This window comes from Dermacentor variabilis, chromosome 2 (genome assembly GCF_050947875.1).
Source record: "Dermacentor variabilis isolate Ectoservices chromosome 2, ASM5094787v1, whole genome shotgun sequence".
Taxonomy (NCBI): Eukaryota; Metazoa; Arthropoda; class Arachnida; order Ixodida; family Ixodidae; genus Dermacentor; species Dermacentor variabilis.
In genome coordinates, this window is record NC_134569.1 from 66443309 (window position 1) to 66461508 (window position 18200).

At 45.9% G+C, this 18200-nt stretch overlaps 2 protein-coding genes across 5 annotated transcripts in view; one reads left to right on the forward strand and one right to left on the reverse strand.

Annotated features, from left to right (window-relative positions):
* LOC142572021 (transmembrane ascorbate-dependent reductase CYB561) overlaps positions 1 to 12050 on the reverse strand; it is a 59533-nt gene extending 47483 nt beyond the window's left edge. The window contains exons 1-2 of one of the 3 annotated variants that reach the window (XM_075680817.1): positions 12033 to 12050; positions 3337 to 3560 (exon numbers count right to left, since the gene is read on the reverse strand). In XM_075680817.1, coding sequence (XP_075536932.1) covers positions 3337 to 3556 — 220 coding nt within the window. In that variant the 5' untranslated portion in view covers positions 3557 to 3560; positions 12033 to 12050. The other 2 variants (XM_075680816.1, XM_075680815.1) reach the window with 2 other exon arrangements.
* Positions 1 to 18200, forward strand: part of LOC142572020 (beta-glucuronidase) — a 75062-nt gene that overhangs the window by 30274 nt on the left and 26588 nt on the right. For both annotated transcript variants that reach the window (XM_075680813.1, XM_075680814.1), the window contains one exon: positions 9413 to 9655. In XM_075680813.1, coding sequence (XP_075536928.1) covers positions 9455 to 9655 — 201 coding nt within the window. In that variant the 5' untranslated portion in view covers positions 9413 to 9454. The remainder of the gene's footprint in view (positions 1 to 9412; positions 9656 to 18200) is intronic.

Here is an 18200-nt window from a genome sequence, read left to right on the forward strand (position 1 = left end):
GCTGGTCATTCTCCAGTGAATGACAAAGTCATCACACTTTCAACAAAGAAAAATCTGCAGTTGCTTCAGACAGCTTTTTGCATGCTTGTCAATTTTCCCTTCAATAAAGCTTTTGTCTCTTTATGCTCCCATAACTGCTACGTGCCTGTCATAGGCACACGCGCCTGAGGGGAGCAGTGCCACAGACTAACTTGTGTGTTCACTTTGAAAAAGCCTCGACACAGGTGGCGAATAAAGCTAAGGCCCCAAAAGATTAATGGAATCTTACTAGATGCAATAGCCCACCTGCTTTCACCTTTTGAACTGGACTCCTCTTAATTGTCTGCACGCCCTATTCATGTCCACTAGCCGCATGTCCTCTGCATGATAGACAATATGACAGCGCGAACTTCCCTAATATTCACTTTTGTAAATACTGTAGTTATTGTAAATAGGGCCTCTGAACTTTCTTTCTCCCACTATGTGCTTTCTACAATTCTGTACCCTCCTCACTGCACCATACACCTTTCTGGCCAATGTTCAGGTGTCCGCCATTGCCAGTGGAGTCAGCAAAATTTTTTCTTTCTTTCTTTCTTTCTTTCTTTCTTTCTTTCTTTCTTTCTTCCAATAAGCACAAATGTATTAGTCTCTTTTTCCACAATCGGAAACTAGCTGACGCGAATGCACCTTTCGCGTATTTGTTCTTGACGCGATGGCAAAGATGTTTTGTGCATGTGCATGGGAGAGGGGTCACTAACGTGATAACACCTCCCCCCCCTCTTTTTGGACTGCCACTGGCCTTCAACTTGCTTTCACTTCCAAGCTTTCCCTTTCATCCATGTTGCTCTTTCTGAGCCCACCTCCTGAAACTTTCTGTGCCGTGGGAAAGGAGGGAAAGGGAGGGAGGTCATAAAATTTCGGGGGGTTTCGAGCTGCCAAACACCACCTACTGGCTACGCCAATGCCCAAGTACCTACATTCTGTCGCCTGCTGTATGACCTGGCCTACTGGAAGCATCAGTGCTCCCATGTCTTCAGTGTAGCCTGAGGAGCACAGCACTGCAGACTTTTTGGCGTTGAATACAAGTCCAAGCAATGCCATCTTGTTCACGCAGGTGTCAATATGTGTCTGCATTTGTGTAACACTGTTGGCCGGCAGTGGAATGTCATCTGCAAAAACTAAACAAGGCAAATACACTTGCCTACAACCTACGCTGATGAATTCGAGGGTAGAGCCCAGGCCCGACTACAGCAGCTCGCGCTCCACCTGTGTTGCATAGAGCATATATAGCAGACGGGACAACGAGCATCCTTGCTTTAACCCTCTGTTCACGTCTACCTCATGTGATGTGACGCTGCACACAGTCATAACGACCCTGTTGCACCTGTATAGGCGGCAGAGAACGGTTAGTTGTCCATGCATGTGGCATATTAACATCTTGCAGGTACTGTAGCTCTCGATGTGGGATTTTACCATAGGCCTCCGCCATGTCTAGGAAGCAGCATAGCAAAGGGCTTGACTCCTTTCTTGCAATCTCTTTGCACTGGCACAGGACAAACAGGTTATCTTGCAGCCGTCGGTCCACGCAGAATCCGTTTTGTAGCTCCATGAGGTGGTGTTTGCCCATGCTCCCATGCATGCCTTCAGGACCTGGGCAAAAACCCTGAACGATACACACGTAACTACGGCCGGCCTATAATCTCAGAGCGATCCAGGGTCTCCGCCTTTCTTGCACATGAGGGTGACCTTGCTCTGGAGCCATTCTAGTGGCAGGTAAATGCCAGCAAGAATTCCACTTCAAATGTTACCCATCTGCTGTCTTGAATCTGGCCCCAAGTGTTTGACGACCCTCGCCGGTATGCCATCCAGAGCACCGGCCGTGCGTGCATTAATGCGACCAATCACCCTCTCAACAGCCATTTGGGATATTTGCCAGTCCTGATAATTCATTATAGTTCCTTCTACGTCCATACATGTAGACAGGCTAATATCTTCACTTGATATTAGTAGCATTCCGTAAGCTAACTGGGTGGTCAGTAATGTCTGTTACAGTTTAGAATGACAGAAAGCTGAGCTAGTTGGTAAGGATTCGTAATGCAAAAAAGGGTAAGGTGTGCAGACACGGACACAAGAGAAGAGAAGTGGACAACACGAACGACGCAACCGCAGCGCATCAGATGTTTGTGCCTCCACTTGATGCGCTGGTAGCGACATCTCATGACGCAGAGTTAAACCAGACAAGACACAAAGTTAATACTGCAGTGACCTACCATATTTTACTCTAACGGCGTTCGTGTTGTCCACTTCTCTTCTCGTGTGTCAGGGTCTGCACGCGTTACCCTTTTTTGCATTATGAATCCTTACCAACTAGCTCAGCTTTCTGTCGTTCTAAGCTTCATTTCTAGTACTCGAAGCACTTTTCCTTGTTCTCCTACTTATCTGCACAATCCTGCTTCTTCAGCTTCCTTAATTGCGATATGTATCCTCCGCCGGCATTCGTGTTGTCCACTTCTCTTCTCTTGTGTCCGTGTCTGCACGCCTTACCCTTTTTTGCACTATGAAGCCTGTTAGAGGTTTGGCATCCTCTCCCCTGTCCCTTTGTCGCGGATCATAGATTCTGCCAGTTGGCTGTCTAGGGAGCAATGTATACCCAGAATTTTGCTCCCACCTTTTTTCCATTGTTACTGATGTTGAGGAGCTTTTTATGGTCAGCCTCAGACAGCTTGTGGTGAGTGGTGGCCTGAATGTGGTGTTTCTGGGGAACATGTTCTTTCCAAGTTGCCTTAAAATTGTCGTCATAAACAGCTTTAACTGCACAACAGTGATCACAATTGGCGGCCTGTCGTGCCTTCAACGCTGCCCAAATGTCACCATTCCACCAGCTTCTTCCGGGACATCCGCCCCACAATTGCATGCATTCGTGCCTCTGCTTGATGCGCTGGTAGCGACATCTCGTGACACAGAGTTAAACCAGACAGGACACAAAGTTAATACTGCAGTGACCTACCGTATTCTACTTAACTGCTGGTGTGGACCCTGGTAGTGACATAGTCATTGATGTGCAGTCCTTTTTATGATTTTTCTTCAAAGAGAATACTCACGCAACATCAAAGTTATTGAAGTGCATTGTACTTGGCCAAAGCATCACAAGATGTCACTACCAGTTTTGACACTGCCATCCACTGCCCCAGTAACCTGGTAATCCATAAACAATACGAAGCTTGCAGACAAGCTAAACTCTCTATTACAACCTAATACGAAATTCCTAAAGCCAGAAAGAAAAGTAGGGCACACTACAAAGTGATGATCTTCAATACAACTGTTCCTGCACTAGCCCACATGTAGCGGGGCACTCACCATTCCCATAAAGAAAAATCATGCCCAGAACCATGAAGACTGGGTGGTAGTTGAACTCAGTCTTGGGATTGCTGGGGCCAGAGAAGCCGCCGAAGTAGTGGCTCGTCCAAACCACCACCATGAGGACACAGCCCAGTCCAAGCAACTGGGCCAGTCCATAGCCAAGAGTGAACCCTCGTAGGTCCTGGCCGACATTCAGATCACGATCATATGGTTCCATCTTCCTGCAGATATATTACAAATGAACAATGACGTTGTAGACTGCCTTACAGATTGTAGATTGCCTTGCATATGCAGTGAATGCAAGGCAAAGCATGTGCAATATGCAGAAGAAATGAATGGCCGCTCATGCCTTAGCTTGCCCCGACATTTAAGTTTATCTTCCATTTCATCGGACAAGCATAATTAAAGCAAGAAGTTGTATAGCTCTGACCCATTTCCCTATGCTAAAACCTGTAGATGCTGCGAACTTTAGAAACTTAAAACCTGTTTTAACATACATGGCGACACCTGATCTCTTCTGTACATAGAGTGAAAATTTACAACCTAAGTAAATCAGTCAACTGTGCGGCTATCCTCCCTTGTTCAGAAGTAAGTGCTAGAAAATAAATAAGCTACACGCATTGGCTGTAATACATTATTCAAATACACATGATATGAGGAGGGGAGGGAACTACTTAACCACATCATCTGCACTCAAAATGCTGTTGAAGGTCTTCGCTGGTTGGCACGCAGTTTTCCCTGTCGTGGCACTTGATTGAGACAAGACTGTTTGCATACTGGTTGCCAGTTTTTATGTACATAAAAACTCACAACCAGTATGCAAACAGTCTTAATTGTCTCAATCAAGTGCCACGACAGGGAAAACTGCTATATGACAACCCCACAGCAGTCTCGTGCTCAGCAGGTTAAAAAATCTGCAATATTGTGGCTGTATTTTCAAAACAAGAGATTTAAAATATGTGTAGAATATGCTTTAGGAAGTTTTAGTTACGTTCACAATATTTCTTGTCCTTCAACAAAGTATACATATTAGGGCACGGATGGATGCTTTTGATATTCTTTTTCTAAAACACAGATACACTGTCGCATGTCGCTCGCGGCTCGGAAGTCGTGTAACAATTAAGGAATCTAAAATTTTGCAGGTCGTCCCAGCACAGCATAAACTACACTGCGTGCACCTCACCACGTAGTGTAATAAAAGGCGCGCAAATAGCAACCGCTCACCAAACATAATGCAAATTAATCCTGCATCAAAGTAAAGTGCTACTTTAGAAATTCGTTTTCACAAAACGCGACACGCGTCCATTTAATACATCTCAACGAAACGTCAAAATGTTAGCGATCAAAATTGTGCCCACATTGTTGCGTCCTGAAGCAGTACATATTCACACTCTCCAGCACCGCAAGAGTTTGGAATCACTCTCCTATTGGACATCGGCGGAGATGTCAGCTGTCACGAGGTTTCGCGCGTCCGAAAGGAACACACTGCCGAACTGCAAGATGAAACCTTTGACATTCAACACCCCGGTCTGACGCTCTCGGCCACACAACGCTCAGTTGAACACACGCCAGCGTTCCAAGATCGATATGAACGGTTGCGTGAGGTGTGTACAAGCTACCGGTGAGACGGAACAGGTGGTACAGCTAGCGTGAAACGTCGCGGAATCAACCATATGCTTCGAAACCTGTAGCGCGCTGCAGAACGAGAGAGGGCGAAAACGGGGCTGCTCGCGCTCGCACCGACTGCTCGCGATTGTTTGACATCATACCGGACGTAGGATGCGGCTGCTGCTCCCAGCGGCGACGATAACGCGAACTGTACTCGAAAGAGGTAGATACGCTCTTAGAAGAAAAACTAAACCACAGAGAACAGTTGATTGAGCAGCTTCTCCACTGCGACAGGCGGGATCACAGTTCGTTTTTTTGTTTTGGTTTTGCTCCGGTGGATCTTCGCCGCCAAACTTGGCCGCAGAAAGACGTGGTTGCTTCTCCTAAAGTCAGGCGGAGCCACAAGACACGGTAGCGACGTTTGCGCGCGCTTGCAGGTTCTTTTCAAAATTAGGCTTTCTCTGTGCTTTCAAACAACCTCTGATCTTGTGCATTTTCACACGATTTTTCCGACTACGTGGAAATGTGGGTGGCGCGGAAGCACTAAATACTGCCACAGCCTTACGACTTTCGATGGAATGCATGCCATCCGGAGTTTCCGTGCTTTTCACTGTCTGTTCGAGTGCATAGTCGTTAGTACCTCGTCCTGTGAGCGCTTTCAGTGGTTGCATTTTTCTTTTGTTCATTGAGCAGGGCATTGCGCTGTCTAGAAACGATGTTTCAGTCATTTAGCACTCACGTTAGTTAACATGCCTAGCACTGCACTGCCCTGCACTGCCTTGAAAAGCACAATGCACCACTCAGTGGCGTAACAAAGGGGGGGGGGGCAGTGGGTAGGGGGGGGCGTGTCATATACGTCTGAAGGCACCCGGAAATTGTCGAGATCCTCGCCTTGCTCGACTACACACGGGGTGAGGGGGGGGGGGGGGGGGGAGGTGGCAGAAGACCTATGGGTCCCGGGTGCCAGACGACCTAGCTACGCCACTGGCACCACTTTCGTGGACGTTGTCTTTCAGTTCTGGGAAGATGTAAGTTTTTAAGCGTCTTTGTCTGTACCATAAGATTAACTTCACAACAGCCTAAAACATTGCATTTTACAAGTGCGCTGCGGAATCATTGAATAAATAATACATATATGGTAGCCTTTTTATTCTTTCGTTGAATGTCCGCGAAACCATAATAATCCATCTAAAGCGGCGTATTAAGCGAAAAAGGAAGGGTAAAACTACGTCAGCATTAACGGCCCTTCAAGAACAGCTGGTTACTAAATTGAAGCTTGCGCGTAGTAAATTTTATGGCCAAACTCTTACAGCTTTCTTGAAGGAATCTCCTGAGAAATTCTGGCGCTACTTGTCAGGTTCCCAACCGCGCGTGAATTATCTAAAGATTAATGGTAACATGTGTACAAACCTTACTCTTGTTGTAAATGAATTTAACACTACTTTTCATCAAGCGTTTACAAGACCAAATGTTCAATATTTACGAACGCAATACTCTGACCCACCGCCCATTGCAAACTCAATGCCTGACCTAGTTCTTGGTCGCGAAGGAATCCTTTCTCTTCTTTTAAATATAAAAGTGAAAAAGTCAAGTGGTGCTAACGGCATACCGAATGCCTTCCTTGTACGGTACTCAGAGATTGTGTCCCATTACCTTTTTGTTCTGTTTAACGCATCACTCAACCAATGCTCCTTACCCGCAGATTGGCTCACGGCAAGAGTAGTTCCCATATTTAAATCGGGAGACAGGCTAGAAGCTCGTAACTACAGACCAATTTCTCTAATAAGCACATGCTGTAAATTGCTGGAGCATGTAATAGCTCACCATATATCTCAGTACCTTGAATCAAAAAAATTCTTCGTTGAGTATCAGCATGGTTTCCGGAGGACTGTCTCAACAACTACACAATTAATTTCGGTTATACATGATTTTGCTTCAGCTCTAGATAATTGTTGGCAGATAGATGCGGTTTTTCTTGACATGTCAAAAGCTTTTGATCGTGTGCCACACACTTTACTCATTGACAGATTAAGGGATGCCGGGCTTCCTGAGAGATTGATATTATGGTTGCAGGCTTATCTGAGTAATCGCTCACAGTTTGTGGAGTGTGCGGGTGTTAGGTCTGCTGATCTGCCGGTATTGTCTGGAGTTCCACAAGGTTCAGTGCTTGGTCCTCTGTTGTTTTTAATTTATATAAACGGCATTGCTTCTAACATCGATAACTCTGTTACAATAAAATTGTTCGCTGATGACTGCGTGATGTATAGTGTTGTCAAGAGCTCCTCTTGCCAAACACTACTGAACAATAGCCTCTGTACACTCGCGGACTGGTGCGAACGAAACGGTATGCAAATAAATTTTGATAAAACAGTTGCCATGACAATAACCACAAGGAAAAAGCCACTGTCTCATACGTACCACATTGCTAATAAAGCTATTCAATCAGTAACGTCTGCGAAATATTTAGGACTAACTATCACAAGCAACTTAAAATGGGACAAACATTTGAAGAACGTTTGTACAACAGCGTTCAATAAACTTTGCTTTTTGCGCAGGAAACTAAAAGACTCGCCGTCAAGCGTTAAACTCGAGGCATACCGCACTTTGGTTCGACCAGTCCTTGAGTACGCTTCCGCAGTATGGGACCCATACTACGTTAAAGATATCGCACAAGTAGAACGAATTCAGCGCCTGGCTGCCCGATTTATTGTGTCTGACTATCGGTCTACATCATCTGTTACTGACATGTTGCAGCGACTGAATCTGGAACCCCTCTGTGTACGCCGAAAGATTGCGAGACTAAAAATGCTTTATTTGATATATCAGAACAAAATCGGTCTCCCGCGCGAAACTTATCTTTCCCGCTCACAACACAGGTCTTCTAGAATTAATCACTCGAATGTTATCCGCCCGTACTTTGCGAGGACGAAAATGTTCCAGAAGTCTTTTTTTCCGCTCACAATTGAAGAGTGGAATTGTCTGCCAGCGTCTGTTGTTGATTGTGCAAATGTAGATTACTTTGTGAAATCTTTGTCACTGCACTTGATGTAACCCTCTCCTGCTAGGGCAGCATTGCTGCCTGCAGTATTTTGAAATAAATAAATAAATAAATAAATAAATAAATGTTCCAGACTGCATAGTACGCGAAAAGGAAAATGCGCTGCAAGATAGTTTGCAGCATACAATCTTGCCTCAACTTGGCAAAGTTCGAGAACTTTAACGGCGCGACAACGGCCCAAATACGAGATAATATTCTCATGGCTGCAACAGCGCGGGACTAAAGATAAGGAGAAAGAAAAAGGATGGCACGTACACCACACGGTGCCGTGCTGTGTGCCCTCCTTTTTCTTTGTCCTTGTCTTTCGTCGCCCTATTGCAAGTATGATCGAACGTATACCGACTTGCCTGATTATCCGTCCTTCTGGATGGGAAAGTATGTCAGTTGGCATCTGTGACTTTGCACTGACGTACCGGCACTGGGGTTCTGGCACGAAAAAAAATTAATATATTTCATCCTTAATTTTTCCCCGATAACCTATATATCACTGCGAAATTAACAAAAGTATAGTTTGGAAGAATACCCTATAGCTATAGACCGACATCACGTTGTTCTAGAGCGACACAGCACCATCGCTGCGCTAGAAAGCGCCTACAAAGATGGCGTTTTCTTTCTCATTTATTTATTTGTTTTCTTTGTTTTAATCAAACCTAAGCCGATTGCAATACAGGAGCGAAATTTTCATGCAAAGTAAGAACGCTATATATAGTGTAAGTGCGCCGCTCTTTAATATATGCGAGATGTCCGTGTCAGTTCCGAGAGTGCCTGCATTTCCTTATACACAAACTCCGCGAAGAGGGAGAAGAGAGAGGCTGCGTTGTTTTGTATTCACAAGGCGATATTATGTAAATAGTTATCCTTTATTCTCTTTCCTTTCAACCCCCTCCCCCTTCCTCCAATGCTGACCGCGATTCAGCTGTCAGTAAACTGCGCTAGACAGTTACTGCGGTCAGCAGCAATTTTCCTTACCTTCCTGAAATGTACTGCCCTCGATATTTCAAGCTGCTGTCAAGCTTTTGCAACTACAGAGAAAACGCACGTGCGCTGGCTTATATTATAAATGCTCGAAAAGCACGCAGTAGACAAGACAGCGTATCGGCATTTTCTGCCGGCCTTGGGGCCGCTGTGAGTCCCTCTACACGCATTGTACAAACTTTATTCACAGACCCGACCTGCTGTCTGCAAGATCCCAAACGCAGGAGAGGGCACGAGCTTGTTTAAATATATATAAGCAAAGGGCCTTCCCGCATGGGCCTTCCCGAAGCCAATGATACGGGGTATCCGAACATCTGGAACGAAAGATAGGAAAGAGAGAGAGAGAGAGAGAGACAGCGTTGACGATAAGCTAGGGCTTCCGAGACTGGATGCGAGCTCTCGAGTTTCAGCTGTTGGTTCGCCTGCTCGCAGAGAGTCGAGTCGGCTGCGCTGTCGCTGGATGAGAGGACAACGATGCGCCTGGACGCCATTCGACGTGCGCTGGCGTTGGTCGCGACGCTAGCCGCAAGCAGCGCTGCTTCGGCGCTGTACCCGCGCGAGTCGGAGACACGGGAGGTGAAGCTCCTCGACGGGGTGTGGAACTTCCGCGCTTCCAGCGGTTCTGATCCCGAGGAGGGCTTCGTGAAGAAATGGTTCCAACAACCACTCTCATCGGTTCGTATACATATGTGCGCAGCTGTGCGCGCTTCATCACTGCTTTTTGCTTTTAATGCATTCGCATTAAGAGTGTCTAAGTGGGAAACGTTCAGTGACAATTTAGCGGTAAATGTGAAATAAATGCATTAGCGTTACGTCGCACTTTGAGGGTCCAGTATCCATGACTTAAACCGCCTTCATCACATTCCACTGTTTTTCAGAATAACTCCCTCGACACAGTCCGTATATACTTCTAATGCCAACGCATTAAAACGCCGGAAAAAATCGCCACGCAGAATGTACGTTGCCACAAAAGATTGGATCGGTCGTTTTCGAATGCCTTCTACAACGTAAAGAAACGTACATGGCCCTAAAGCGAATATTTAAAAAGATGCATAATTGATCTTGGTTAACTAAATAACCGTAAAAAAGTATGCAGATCCCACGCACTGTGGGAATCAATGTAAGCGAAGCTTTCCGTGCTGGATGCTTGATTGACGATAATTAGCGGTGTTGTTGACGGCTAAAGCTTAATTTCTTCAACGTTTACTGTAACACGAGAGTGGTGAGTTGATGTTAAGCGTTACCTTACGTGCACCACTGCTGTTTGTCTGCGTAGTACACAGCGCACACAGAGGCGGCGTTGTGCGCCATATTTCATAACCTCCGAGAGGATTGAGCACGCATTGTGGCAGAAGTATTAAAGGTGCCCTAAACCACTTTTTATCCAAGTGGAGAAAGACATCTGAAGTGAAGATAGGCTATTTCAGAACCACTTTGCTGCAAAAAGTACTTCAATGCGTTCAGCAGAAGTGGAGTTTTCGGCAATCAAACACGGCCTCAGCTGTGCTCCTCTTCCTCCTCCAATGCCTTGCACTGCGAAGGTTACGGTGGAGACGTCACCATGGCGCGCAGTTCAAATTTCCGATTTGGTGCCTATGCCGCGCTAAAACGTAAACGCGGCTGTCCCCTGAGAGCCGCAGTGCGCTTAGCCACGGGACTCGTGGCGGCGCGGCGGCCGCGGTGTAGCCGAGCGCAGTGACCAATAGTAGCCGCGTATTAGAGTGTGCTTTATGACGAAATAGAGCACACAGAAAAGAGCGAGGAGCAAGGGGTTATTGAAACGAGAGCATTTGAGAAAAAGGTGACTTCGCGCACCGCTTGCGAGCTCCACGGACCGCTTGCGACAGCAGAACTTGGCTGAGATGTTCACAACAGCGTTTGCTAGCCGCGGGCTATGTTATTTCACCAAGCCCGAGGGGTGGTTCAGGGCCCCTTTAAACTTGAATTCGATTATGGGGCTGTACGTGCCAAAACCATAATCGGATTATGAGGCAGGCCGTAGCGGCGCACTCAGGATTAATTTTGGCAGCCTGGCGTTCTTTAACGTGTCCCTAAATCAAAGTGCGTGAGCGTTTTTTTATTTCGCCCCTGTCGAAATGCGGCTGTCTCGGTCAAATCCACGACCTCGAGCAATGCAATATAGGCGCAAACCTACCGCAGCGGGCATAGAAGTATTCATTTGACGATCGACCGCTTCCGTAGTATCGCGTGGACCCTGCGGTGCGCTTTAAGTAATGCGGCTCTGCTTCGGCACGCCTTGCATAGTTTGTCCCCCCCCCCCCCCCCCCGACGCATTGTGCCTGACAGCATCAGCAGTGTGGGAAAGTCGACGGAAGAAGCAAAGAAAACTTCGCTTTAATATTTAAGCAGCCTAAGGAACGCCACATGACGGCAAATTATGTCGTTGGTTTCATTCAGTTGCGGTTAACCACTTTTTTTTTAATCCTTGGTTCGAGTTACGTGAAACAGCCTATATAGCGCGAAGATTGACATATATATCTGTACTGGAAGATTTTTTTTTTTTTAACGTCCTGAAAAAAAAAATAGCTAGGGTGAATATTTGCCTACGTCTGATACATTTCCGTCATTTATTATCCCCAACCGCTATCCGTAGCATAACAGCTATCCTTAACCGCTATCCTTCCGTAACAATATAACAGGTTGTTCCTGTTAAGATTAATGAGATATTTCGAGGCACATTTTTTTTCCCCCGCAACTGCTTTCGAGCTTGGGCGAAAGCAGTTGTGATCGTACGCGGAGCTATTCTTGCGCTGCCGGTTTGCTCTGCAGACCCCTTAAGATTTTCACATTTAAACAGAAAATATGAAATGAAAAAGGAAAGAGTTCGCAAGAGAAGGTATGCTTATTTCGTAGAGATCGATCGCTATTTGCATGTGGGAATTACCAGAACAAAATGCCTCGTAGCCAAGTGGAAGCAGAAACTCATTATATTTGACCCACCAATAGATGAAACCGCCCCCGAACTGTGAAAACACAAATTACATCTAAAGAAAAAAAAATAATAAAAAGTAAACGAAAGTTTGACATTCACCTTGGTGGGGGCCCGGACCAAAAGGCTTTTCGACAAACAGAGGTCTACCCTCGGTATATACAGCTCCGTCGGGAGGTGTTCAACGACTGGCGATTAGTGGGAACGTGAGGCTTCGTATCGCTACACAGCCCAAATTGCCCTCGGTCGACCGGTCAAGCGCCGCGCGTCAGCTATCGCCAACAGATACGGCCTAAAACAGACAAAGAGTTCCTTGTTTGCCAGGAATCGCTTCGTTGAAAATCGCTTGCAGACATCTCGGCCAGTATCGTATATGCGTCTGGCAAATGAGCGTCACTGACGGCATGAAAAATGACTGCGCGGATCCGTGATCTTCGGAAACGTGTAAACGTGCACATGGCTACATAAGTTTTCGCAAAGCCGGTCAACGCGCTAATGCTGAAGTTCTGCCCTGCCTAAGCATGCAAACAGAAATGGAAGAGTGTGTTATATACAGGGTGATCATTTTGCATTTTTACGGCACTTTTAAATATCGCTTGTGGCAGGTACCATAATTCTTGCCCTTGCCCTTGACTTGAAGAGGCGGACATTACTAGCAGGACCAATCGAAACGCATATTAAACAAATTAACAAATAATCTCTAATTACCTTCTTAATGTATTTCTATTTAAAAGGAAGAGGTTCGGACGCCAACCAAGATGGTTTAAAATATATATTCACGTTTCGGCTCCCCCACGGCCGCCTTCTTCCCGTGGGGGAGCCGTAACGTAAATATATATTTTAAACCATTTTGGCTGGAGTCTGGACCTGTTCGTTTTAAGTATGCATCATTCGGACCAGACAGGCTTACGCCATAATCTCGACTTCATTAATTTATTACTTTACGGCACACATTGCAATTCCCGAATTGTAACCAGTGAGTTTGCAAGGTGTATCCACTTGGAATGAATTTCCAGAATGACACCAGTTTGGAAATTTGCGCCATCAAACTCGTAAAAATGCACTGTTGTTTCACTTACTTTTTGATGGGAAAGAGTCAAATTGGCCAATTGAGCGAAAAAGCCTGCGTCAGTCGCAGCGAAGCGGCACCTACATTCCCATTCGCTGCGACGCCACGCCGCGAGCGGGCCTCAGTGGAGCAGAGAGGGGCGAATCGGAACATCTGCTGTCGCGCTTGCGCGCCAGGTGTTGTGTGAGCGGAGAGGGCATCGCCGTGGCGCCACGTCACCAGCGGACCTCGACAGAGCAGATACGGCGATCCGACGCAGCGGGGCGAGGCGGGCCGTCGTGGGCGTGGCAGTCACGTGGCGCGCGGGTGCCGCCATCTCTCGGAAGCCGGCGCGCGTTCCGTATCTCCCTCGCTGGGCTGCTGCGCGCGCTTGCCCAACACCACCTAGACAAGAGAAGGCCTGAGCGCTCGGCGAGTGATGTCACGGATAAGAGGCCGGCGGCGTGCTCGATGATACGGGTTGAATGAAGGGATCGCCCTTATGGGCAACGTTAACCAGAGTGCAGTTATTGTTTTTTTAAGGCATAGTTGAGCAGATGGCTCGCAGAGAACAGAGGGTGTTTCAGAGAGAGAGAAAACTTTTATTGTCAAGGTTGAGTGGAGTTTTCTTTCCCAGCGGTGTGGGCTAGCGTGGCGTCTGCTTCGCCGCGACGCTATCAGCCCATTCCGCCAACCGTATCTGGTTTTGCGGGTTGGAAGTTTTCGTTTTCATCTCCCACTCTTCGTGTGAAGGAGGTCGCCTAAAGAGTTCTCTCGGGGGAGGGTTCTTTTGGCATTAGTCTGCAGGCATCTTTCTCCATAACTCCGTGCCGTCGGTTGGAGACCCTCCTGAGAAGGTTCTGTAATTGCCCAGCTGTAGTTTGGAGTAGTGCTACGGCTGTTCCAAGATTATTTTATTTATGCAAAACTATTTACGCACTGCATTATTAAAAAGCCCGTCCATAAAAAATGAAATGGTTCAAGCTTAGGATTGAGGATGAATTTCGGGTAAATGATGACAGGGAGCATGGCTTATATTGAAAAGTCACAGTTCTGCCCTCTTCTTCAGAGTAGCTTCTTTGCCTTGATTTATCGTCGGCGTCAAACAGTTTGCCGTCATTGCGACCACAAAAGTTATTCAACAAAATGTTAGCACTGCACCATAACACATATCTCATGACAACTTCACTAGTGTACCCTTCTTCACGTTCAGGACACATGTATTTATTCCAGTCTAGATTAGGCTCTAAATGAATAATTTCGCTTTTGAGGCATTATTACATACAGTGCCGCAGTCCACATATTTACAACACCTCAAACGAGTTTAGCAATGGAGATACAAAACATTCGTGCAACTATTTACAAAAAAACAGCTGCCTTACTCCGCAGAATTCCAGCTTTTCTTTGCCTTACCATTGGCACCTAATATTCTGTCATTGATCTTGCGGAAACATGAACGCATGATTTTTCGGCGCCGATTTGTAATTGCTCCAGCAATTGTGCACGCAGCACTTTAGGCACATCCTGGCATGAACGTAATCCACAGAGGGTGTCGGCCTACCGGCCTTGGTGGCGACTGCTGATTGCTCGGTCTGTCTGTCGCGCAGGGCGTCGGTGGCATTGGCGCCGAAAGCTGCTGCTGCTTGCTGGCTCAGAGCACGTACGGTACTCGCGGCGCAACACTCGAAGGATCGCTCAGCGGCATTCGATTGGACGTTAATGCTTTCGTATTCAGAACTAACGAGTGCTTAGATGTCCTCGAAATATTTTTAACAAAACACTCTTTTACGGATTGAAGCACAGCTGGAACGCCCACGTATTTCGTCCCGCACTCTGGGAAATAATATCTCGAAACTGGTGTCGTCTTGGAAATTAATTTTAAGCGGATACGTCTTGCAAGCTCACCGGCTACCATTCGTAGATTGCAATATGAGCCGTAAATTAATTAATTAACAAGTTAACTATTGATTTTTATTATTAGTTGAATATGTGTTTCGATTTCTCGTGGTATACTAGTGACCGCCTCTTCGTATAATCCAGCTCTAAGACAAGAACTATGCCACCTGCCACAGGCGATTTTTAAACGTTCCATAAAGCTTCAAAATTATCGCCCCGTATATACACATGCGACACAGCGCGTGACAATGCGACGCAGGCTTTTTGTGTGTGCATCCATATTACTCGTGTAATGATAAATAAACTTGCCCGTCCATTGCGTAAATAAACTTTATACATTGAGGGCTTGGTGTATTCAATCATTCATTGAGTGATAGAGCAACCTGACAAAACAAAGGCGGGGGGGGGAGGAGAAGGGATTAAGGCACAACTTTAATATGAAAACAAGCAAAACTGGCCGCGTAACAAAGTGTTAGCGAGGAAGCCGGTTCAAGGGCCAGTAATCAGGGCTTCAGGATGACCCGTGCCACTTTTGCCAGACCCCGAACAATTCAGCTTTACAATAATCGAACCCAGAGGAAAAACAGGGTTGACGTACGCAGTGTGAAACCTTTTCTTCTTTTATTTAGTAAGTCTCCCCTATTTCCACCGATAATTGCCATCGTATCTGCAGTGCACAATAACACCAAGGAGCGAATCGTAGCCGTAATAGCAGCAGCATGCTGAAATATGCGAATACGCATAGCCATTGTGTGATCTTTAGTGCTCCATGTTAGTCTGATACTTATACAAACCTTTGTATGTCAGAGGACATACAACGTGTCAGGCGAGGAAATTGGAAGTGAACGGTTTATTGAACAGACTCGAACCCCAGAAAAAAAGGAAAAAAAAGGTGTGAACTGTTCATAATAATCAGCTAAAGCCAACAGACAATGAAGCCAAGGAAAGCATCGTGGAAATTAGCTGTGGTTGAAATTACAATGTAGAAAAATAGAGGAAAGGGAAATGAAAGTAAACGAAAAGATATCTTGTTGCCGGTGGAGGCCGAACCCACGACCTGCGCATTACGCGCGCGTTTCACTACCAATTGTCCTACGGATATCAATTCGTCCACTTACTTGGGTACTTTAAATTATGGGGTTTTAGGTGCCAAAATCACTTTCTGATTATGAGGCACGCCGTAGTGGAGGACTCCGGAAATTTAGACCACTTGGGGTTCTCTAACGTGCGCCTAAATCTAAGTACCACGGGTGTTTTCGCCCCCATCGAAATGCGGCCGCCGTGGCCGGGATTCGATCCCGCGACCTCGTGCGCAGCAGTCCATCACCATAGCCACTGAGCAACCACGGCAGGTTTTACTTGTGTATTTATTTCTTTAGTAGATTAGCCCTAGGAGTGTTAGCCAGCGCCACTCAGAGCCACGGTGGGCGGATGTGGATCATCCTCTGCCCGATGGCGTCACGTAACACATGACCTTAGTTGAGAAGACACGTGCCTAATAAACCCTGGTATGCTACCTAATGACATCAAGGCTGCCAGATTCGAGACCCTCGCTATGAATGGTACATCTAAAGCGGACTAAATTTATGCATCATACATGGCTCTCCAATATACCACTCTAACAAGAGTAGGAATTTTGCAAAACCACTGTGAACAATGCATTGAATTCACGTAAGGTATAAATCGATGCATCATATTTACCCGCTTTAGATGCTATAATGAATACAGTTTGCAGAACTGCGGCATCTGTTTTTGGTGCAGAGCTACAAATTTGTAAACTTCGGCTTCCTATTTTTTTCAAGCTTGCTAAATTTTGACAATTATTTTAAACAATTTAAGCCATAAATGAAAATTCGGCGTCCAACAGTCACTATAATATAACTTTCTATCAAAAATGCAACAAGTTTAATTAAAATCGGGCAAGTGGTTATCTCAGAAAAGCGTTTGTGCGTTTTACATGCATTTGAGTAGGCGGCATCGGTGATGGGCCCGAGCTAAAGCTTCTCTTTAAACTGATTAAATCCCTTGAATCAATCAACGAAAGCACCGATTTCGCGCATCTACTGCAAAGTACGAGAATTTCTTTCTGTATATGGTTCGAGACTAATGTGAGCGATCAGGTTGAACGAACCCGTTTACAGACGCGGCGCACGACCAAGCTGCCGTATCGCAAGGGCCTGTTGAGCGCGCGGGGCGGGAAATTGATAACTCGACGAAAGCAAAAGGTGCATAGACACGACGTGTTTGTGAGCAAAGGACAATATAGCACTTACGCTCACACACAAGGTACGATAAATCTTTACCTAGCGAAAAAAAAAATGAGGCAGAATGGGCGCGAATATAGTGTTTCAGCGAACACTTTCATTTTTTTTTTAAAGGTTGCCGTGGCAGATAGCTCAATTCTAGTTTATGTGTCGGTCTACTCGAAGCGGCGGACACTACTTGCAAAAAAAATATATAGAAATGCGAAAATGACTAATTAGTAAAAATCACTAATTAACTTTCTAGCTAATTATCTTATGACCCATATTGCAATTTACATTTAGCTGTAGACTTCGCAAGGCGGATACACTTGGAATTAATTCTAAGGACGACACCAATTTCGAGATATAAATTGGCGTTCCAGTTACTTGTGTGCTTCAGTGCATGAAACGACATTTTTTAACAAGTTAACTGGAATGCCAATGCATTTCTCCGCTAAGTTCGGGAATATATATCTCGAAACTAGGGCCATATTGAAAATTTGTTCCAAGTGGATCCGCCTTGCGAACTCCACGCCTAGAATTTATAAATTGCAATATGGGGGCCATAATGTACTTAAGAAAAAACTCAATTAGTGATATTTTTATTAATTATTCAATTTTGCATCTCAGTTTTTCTGTGCATGTATTGTCCGCCACTTCTAGTAGACCAGCTCATCAACTAAAATTGTGATATCTGCACAGGCAACTTCTAAAGATTTTTGAAAGTGTTCGCTGAAACACCCTGTATAGTGCTATACAGCAGCTCTCCGCAGCAGCAACTTCACGCGTGGTAATGTCCTTGTTCTTATCGAAAGGTGGATTGCGCCACTATTGCAGAGGCGGCTTTCACGTGAGAACGCGCAATGCCTGCACCATAACCAACTTTGGAGCTTTCAAAGCACGATATTCAGGAAGCACCTGATTTTCTCGGTGCATATATAGGAAAGGCGCCTCATGGCAGATTGAAGAATACGGACCAACTTCGTACGTTGTCTATCGTCGCATTAGCCGAGGCGTAAGCGCCGTCTGCGCGCATTCTTCTGGACCACCTCCGGAGCTCTGGGCCCGGGTTCACAAAGCTCG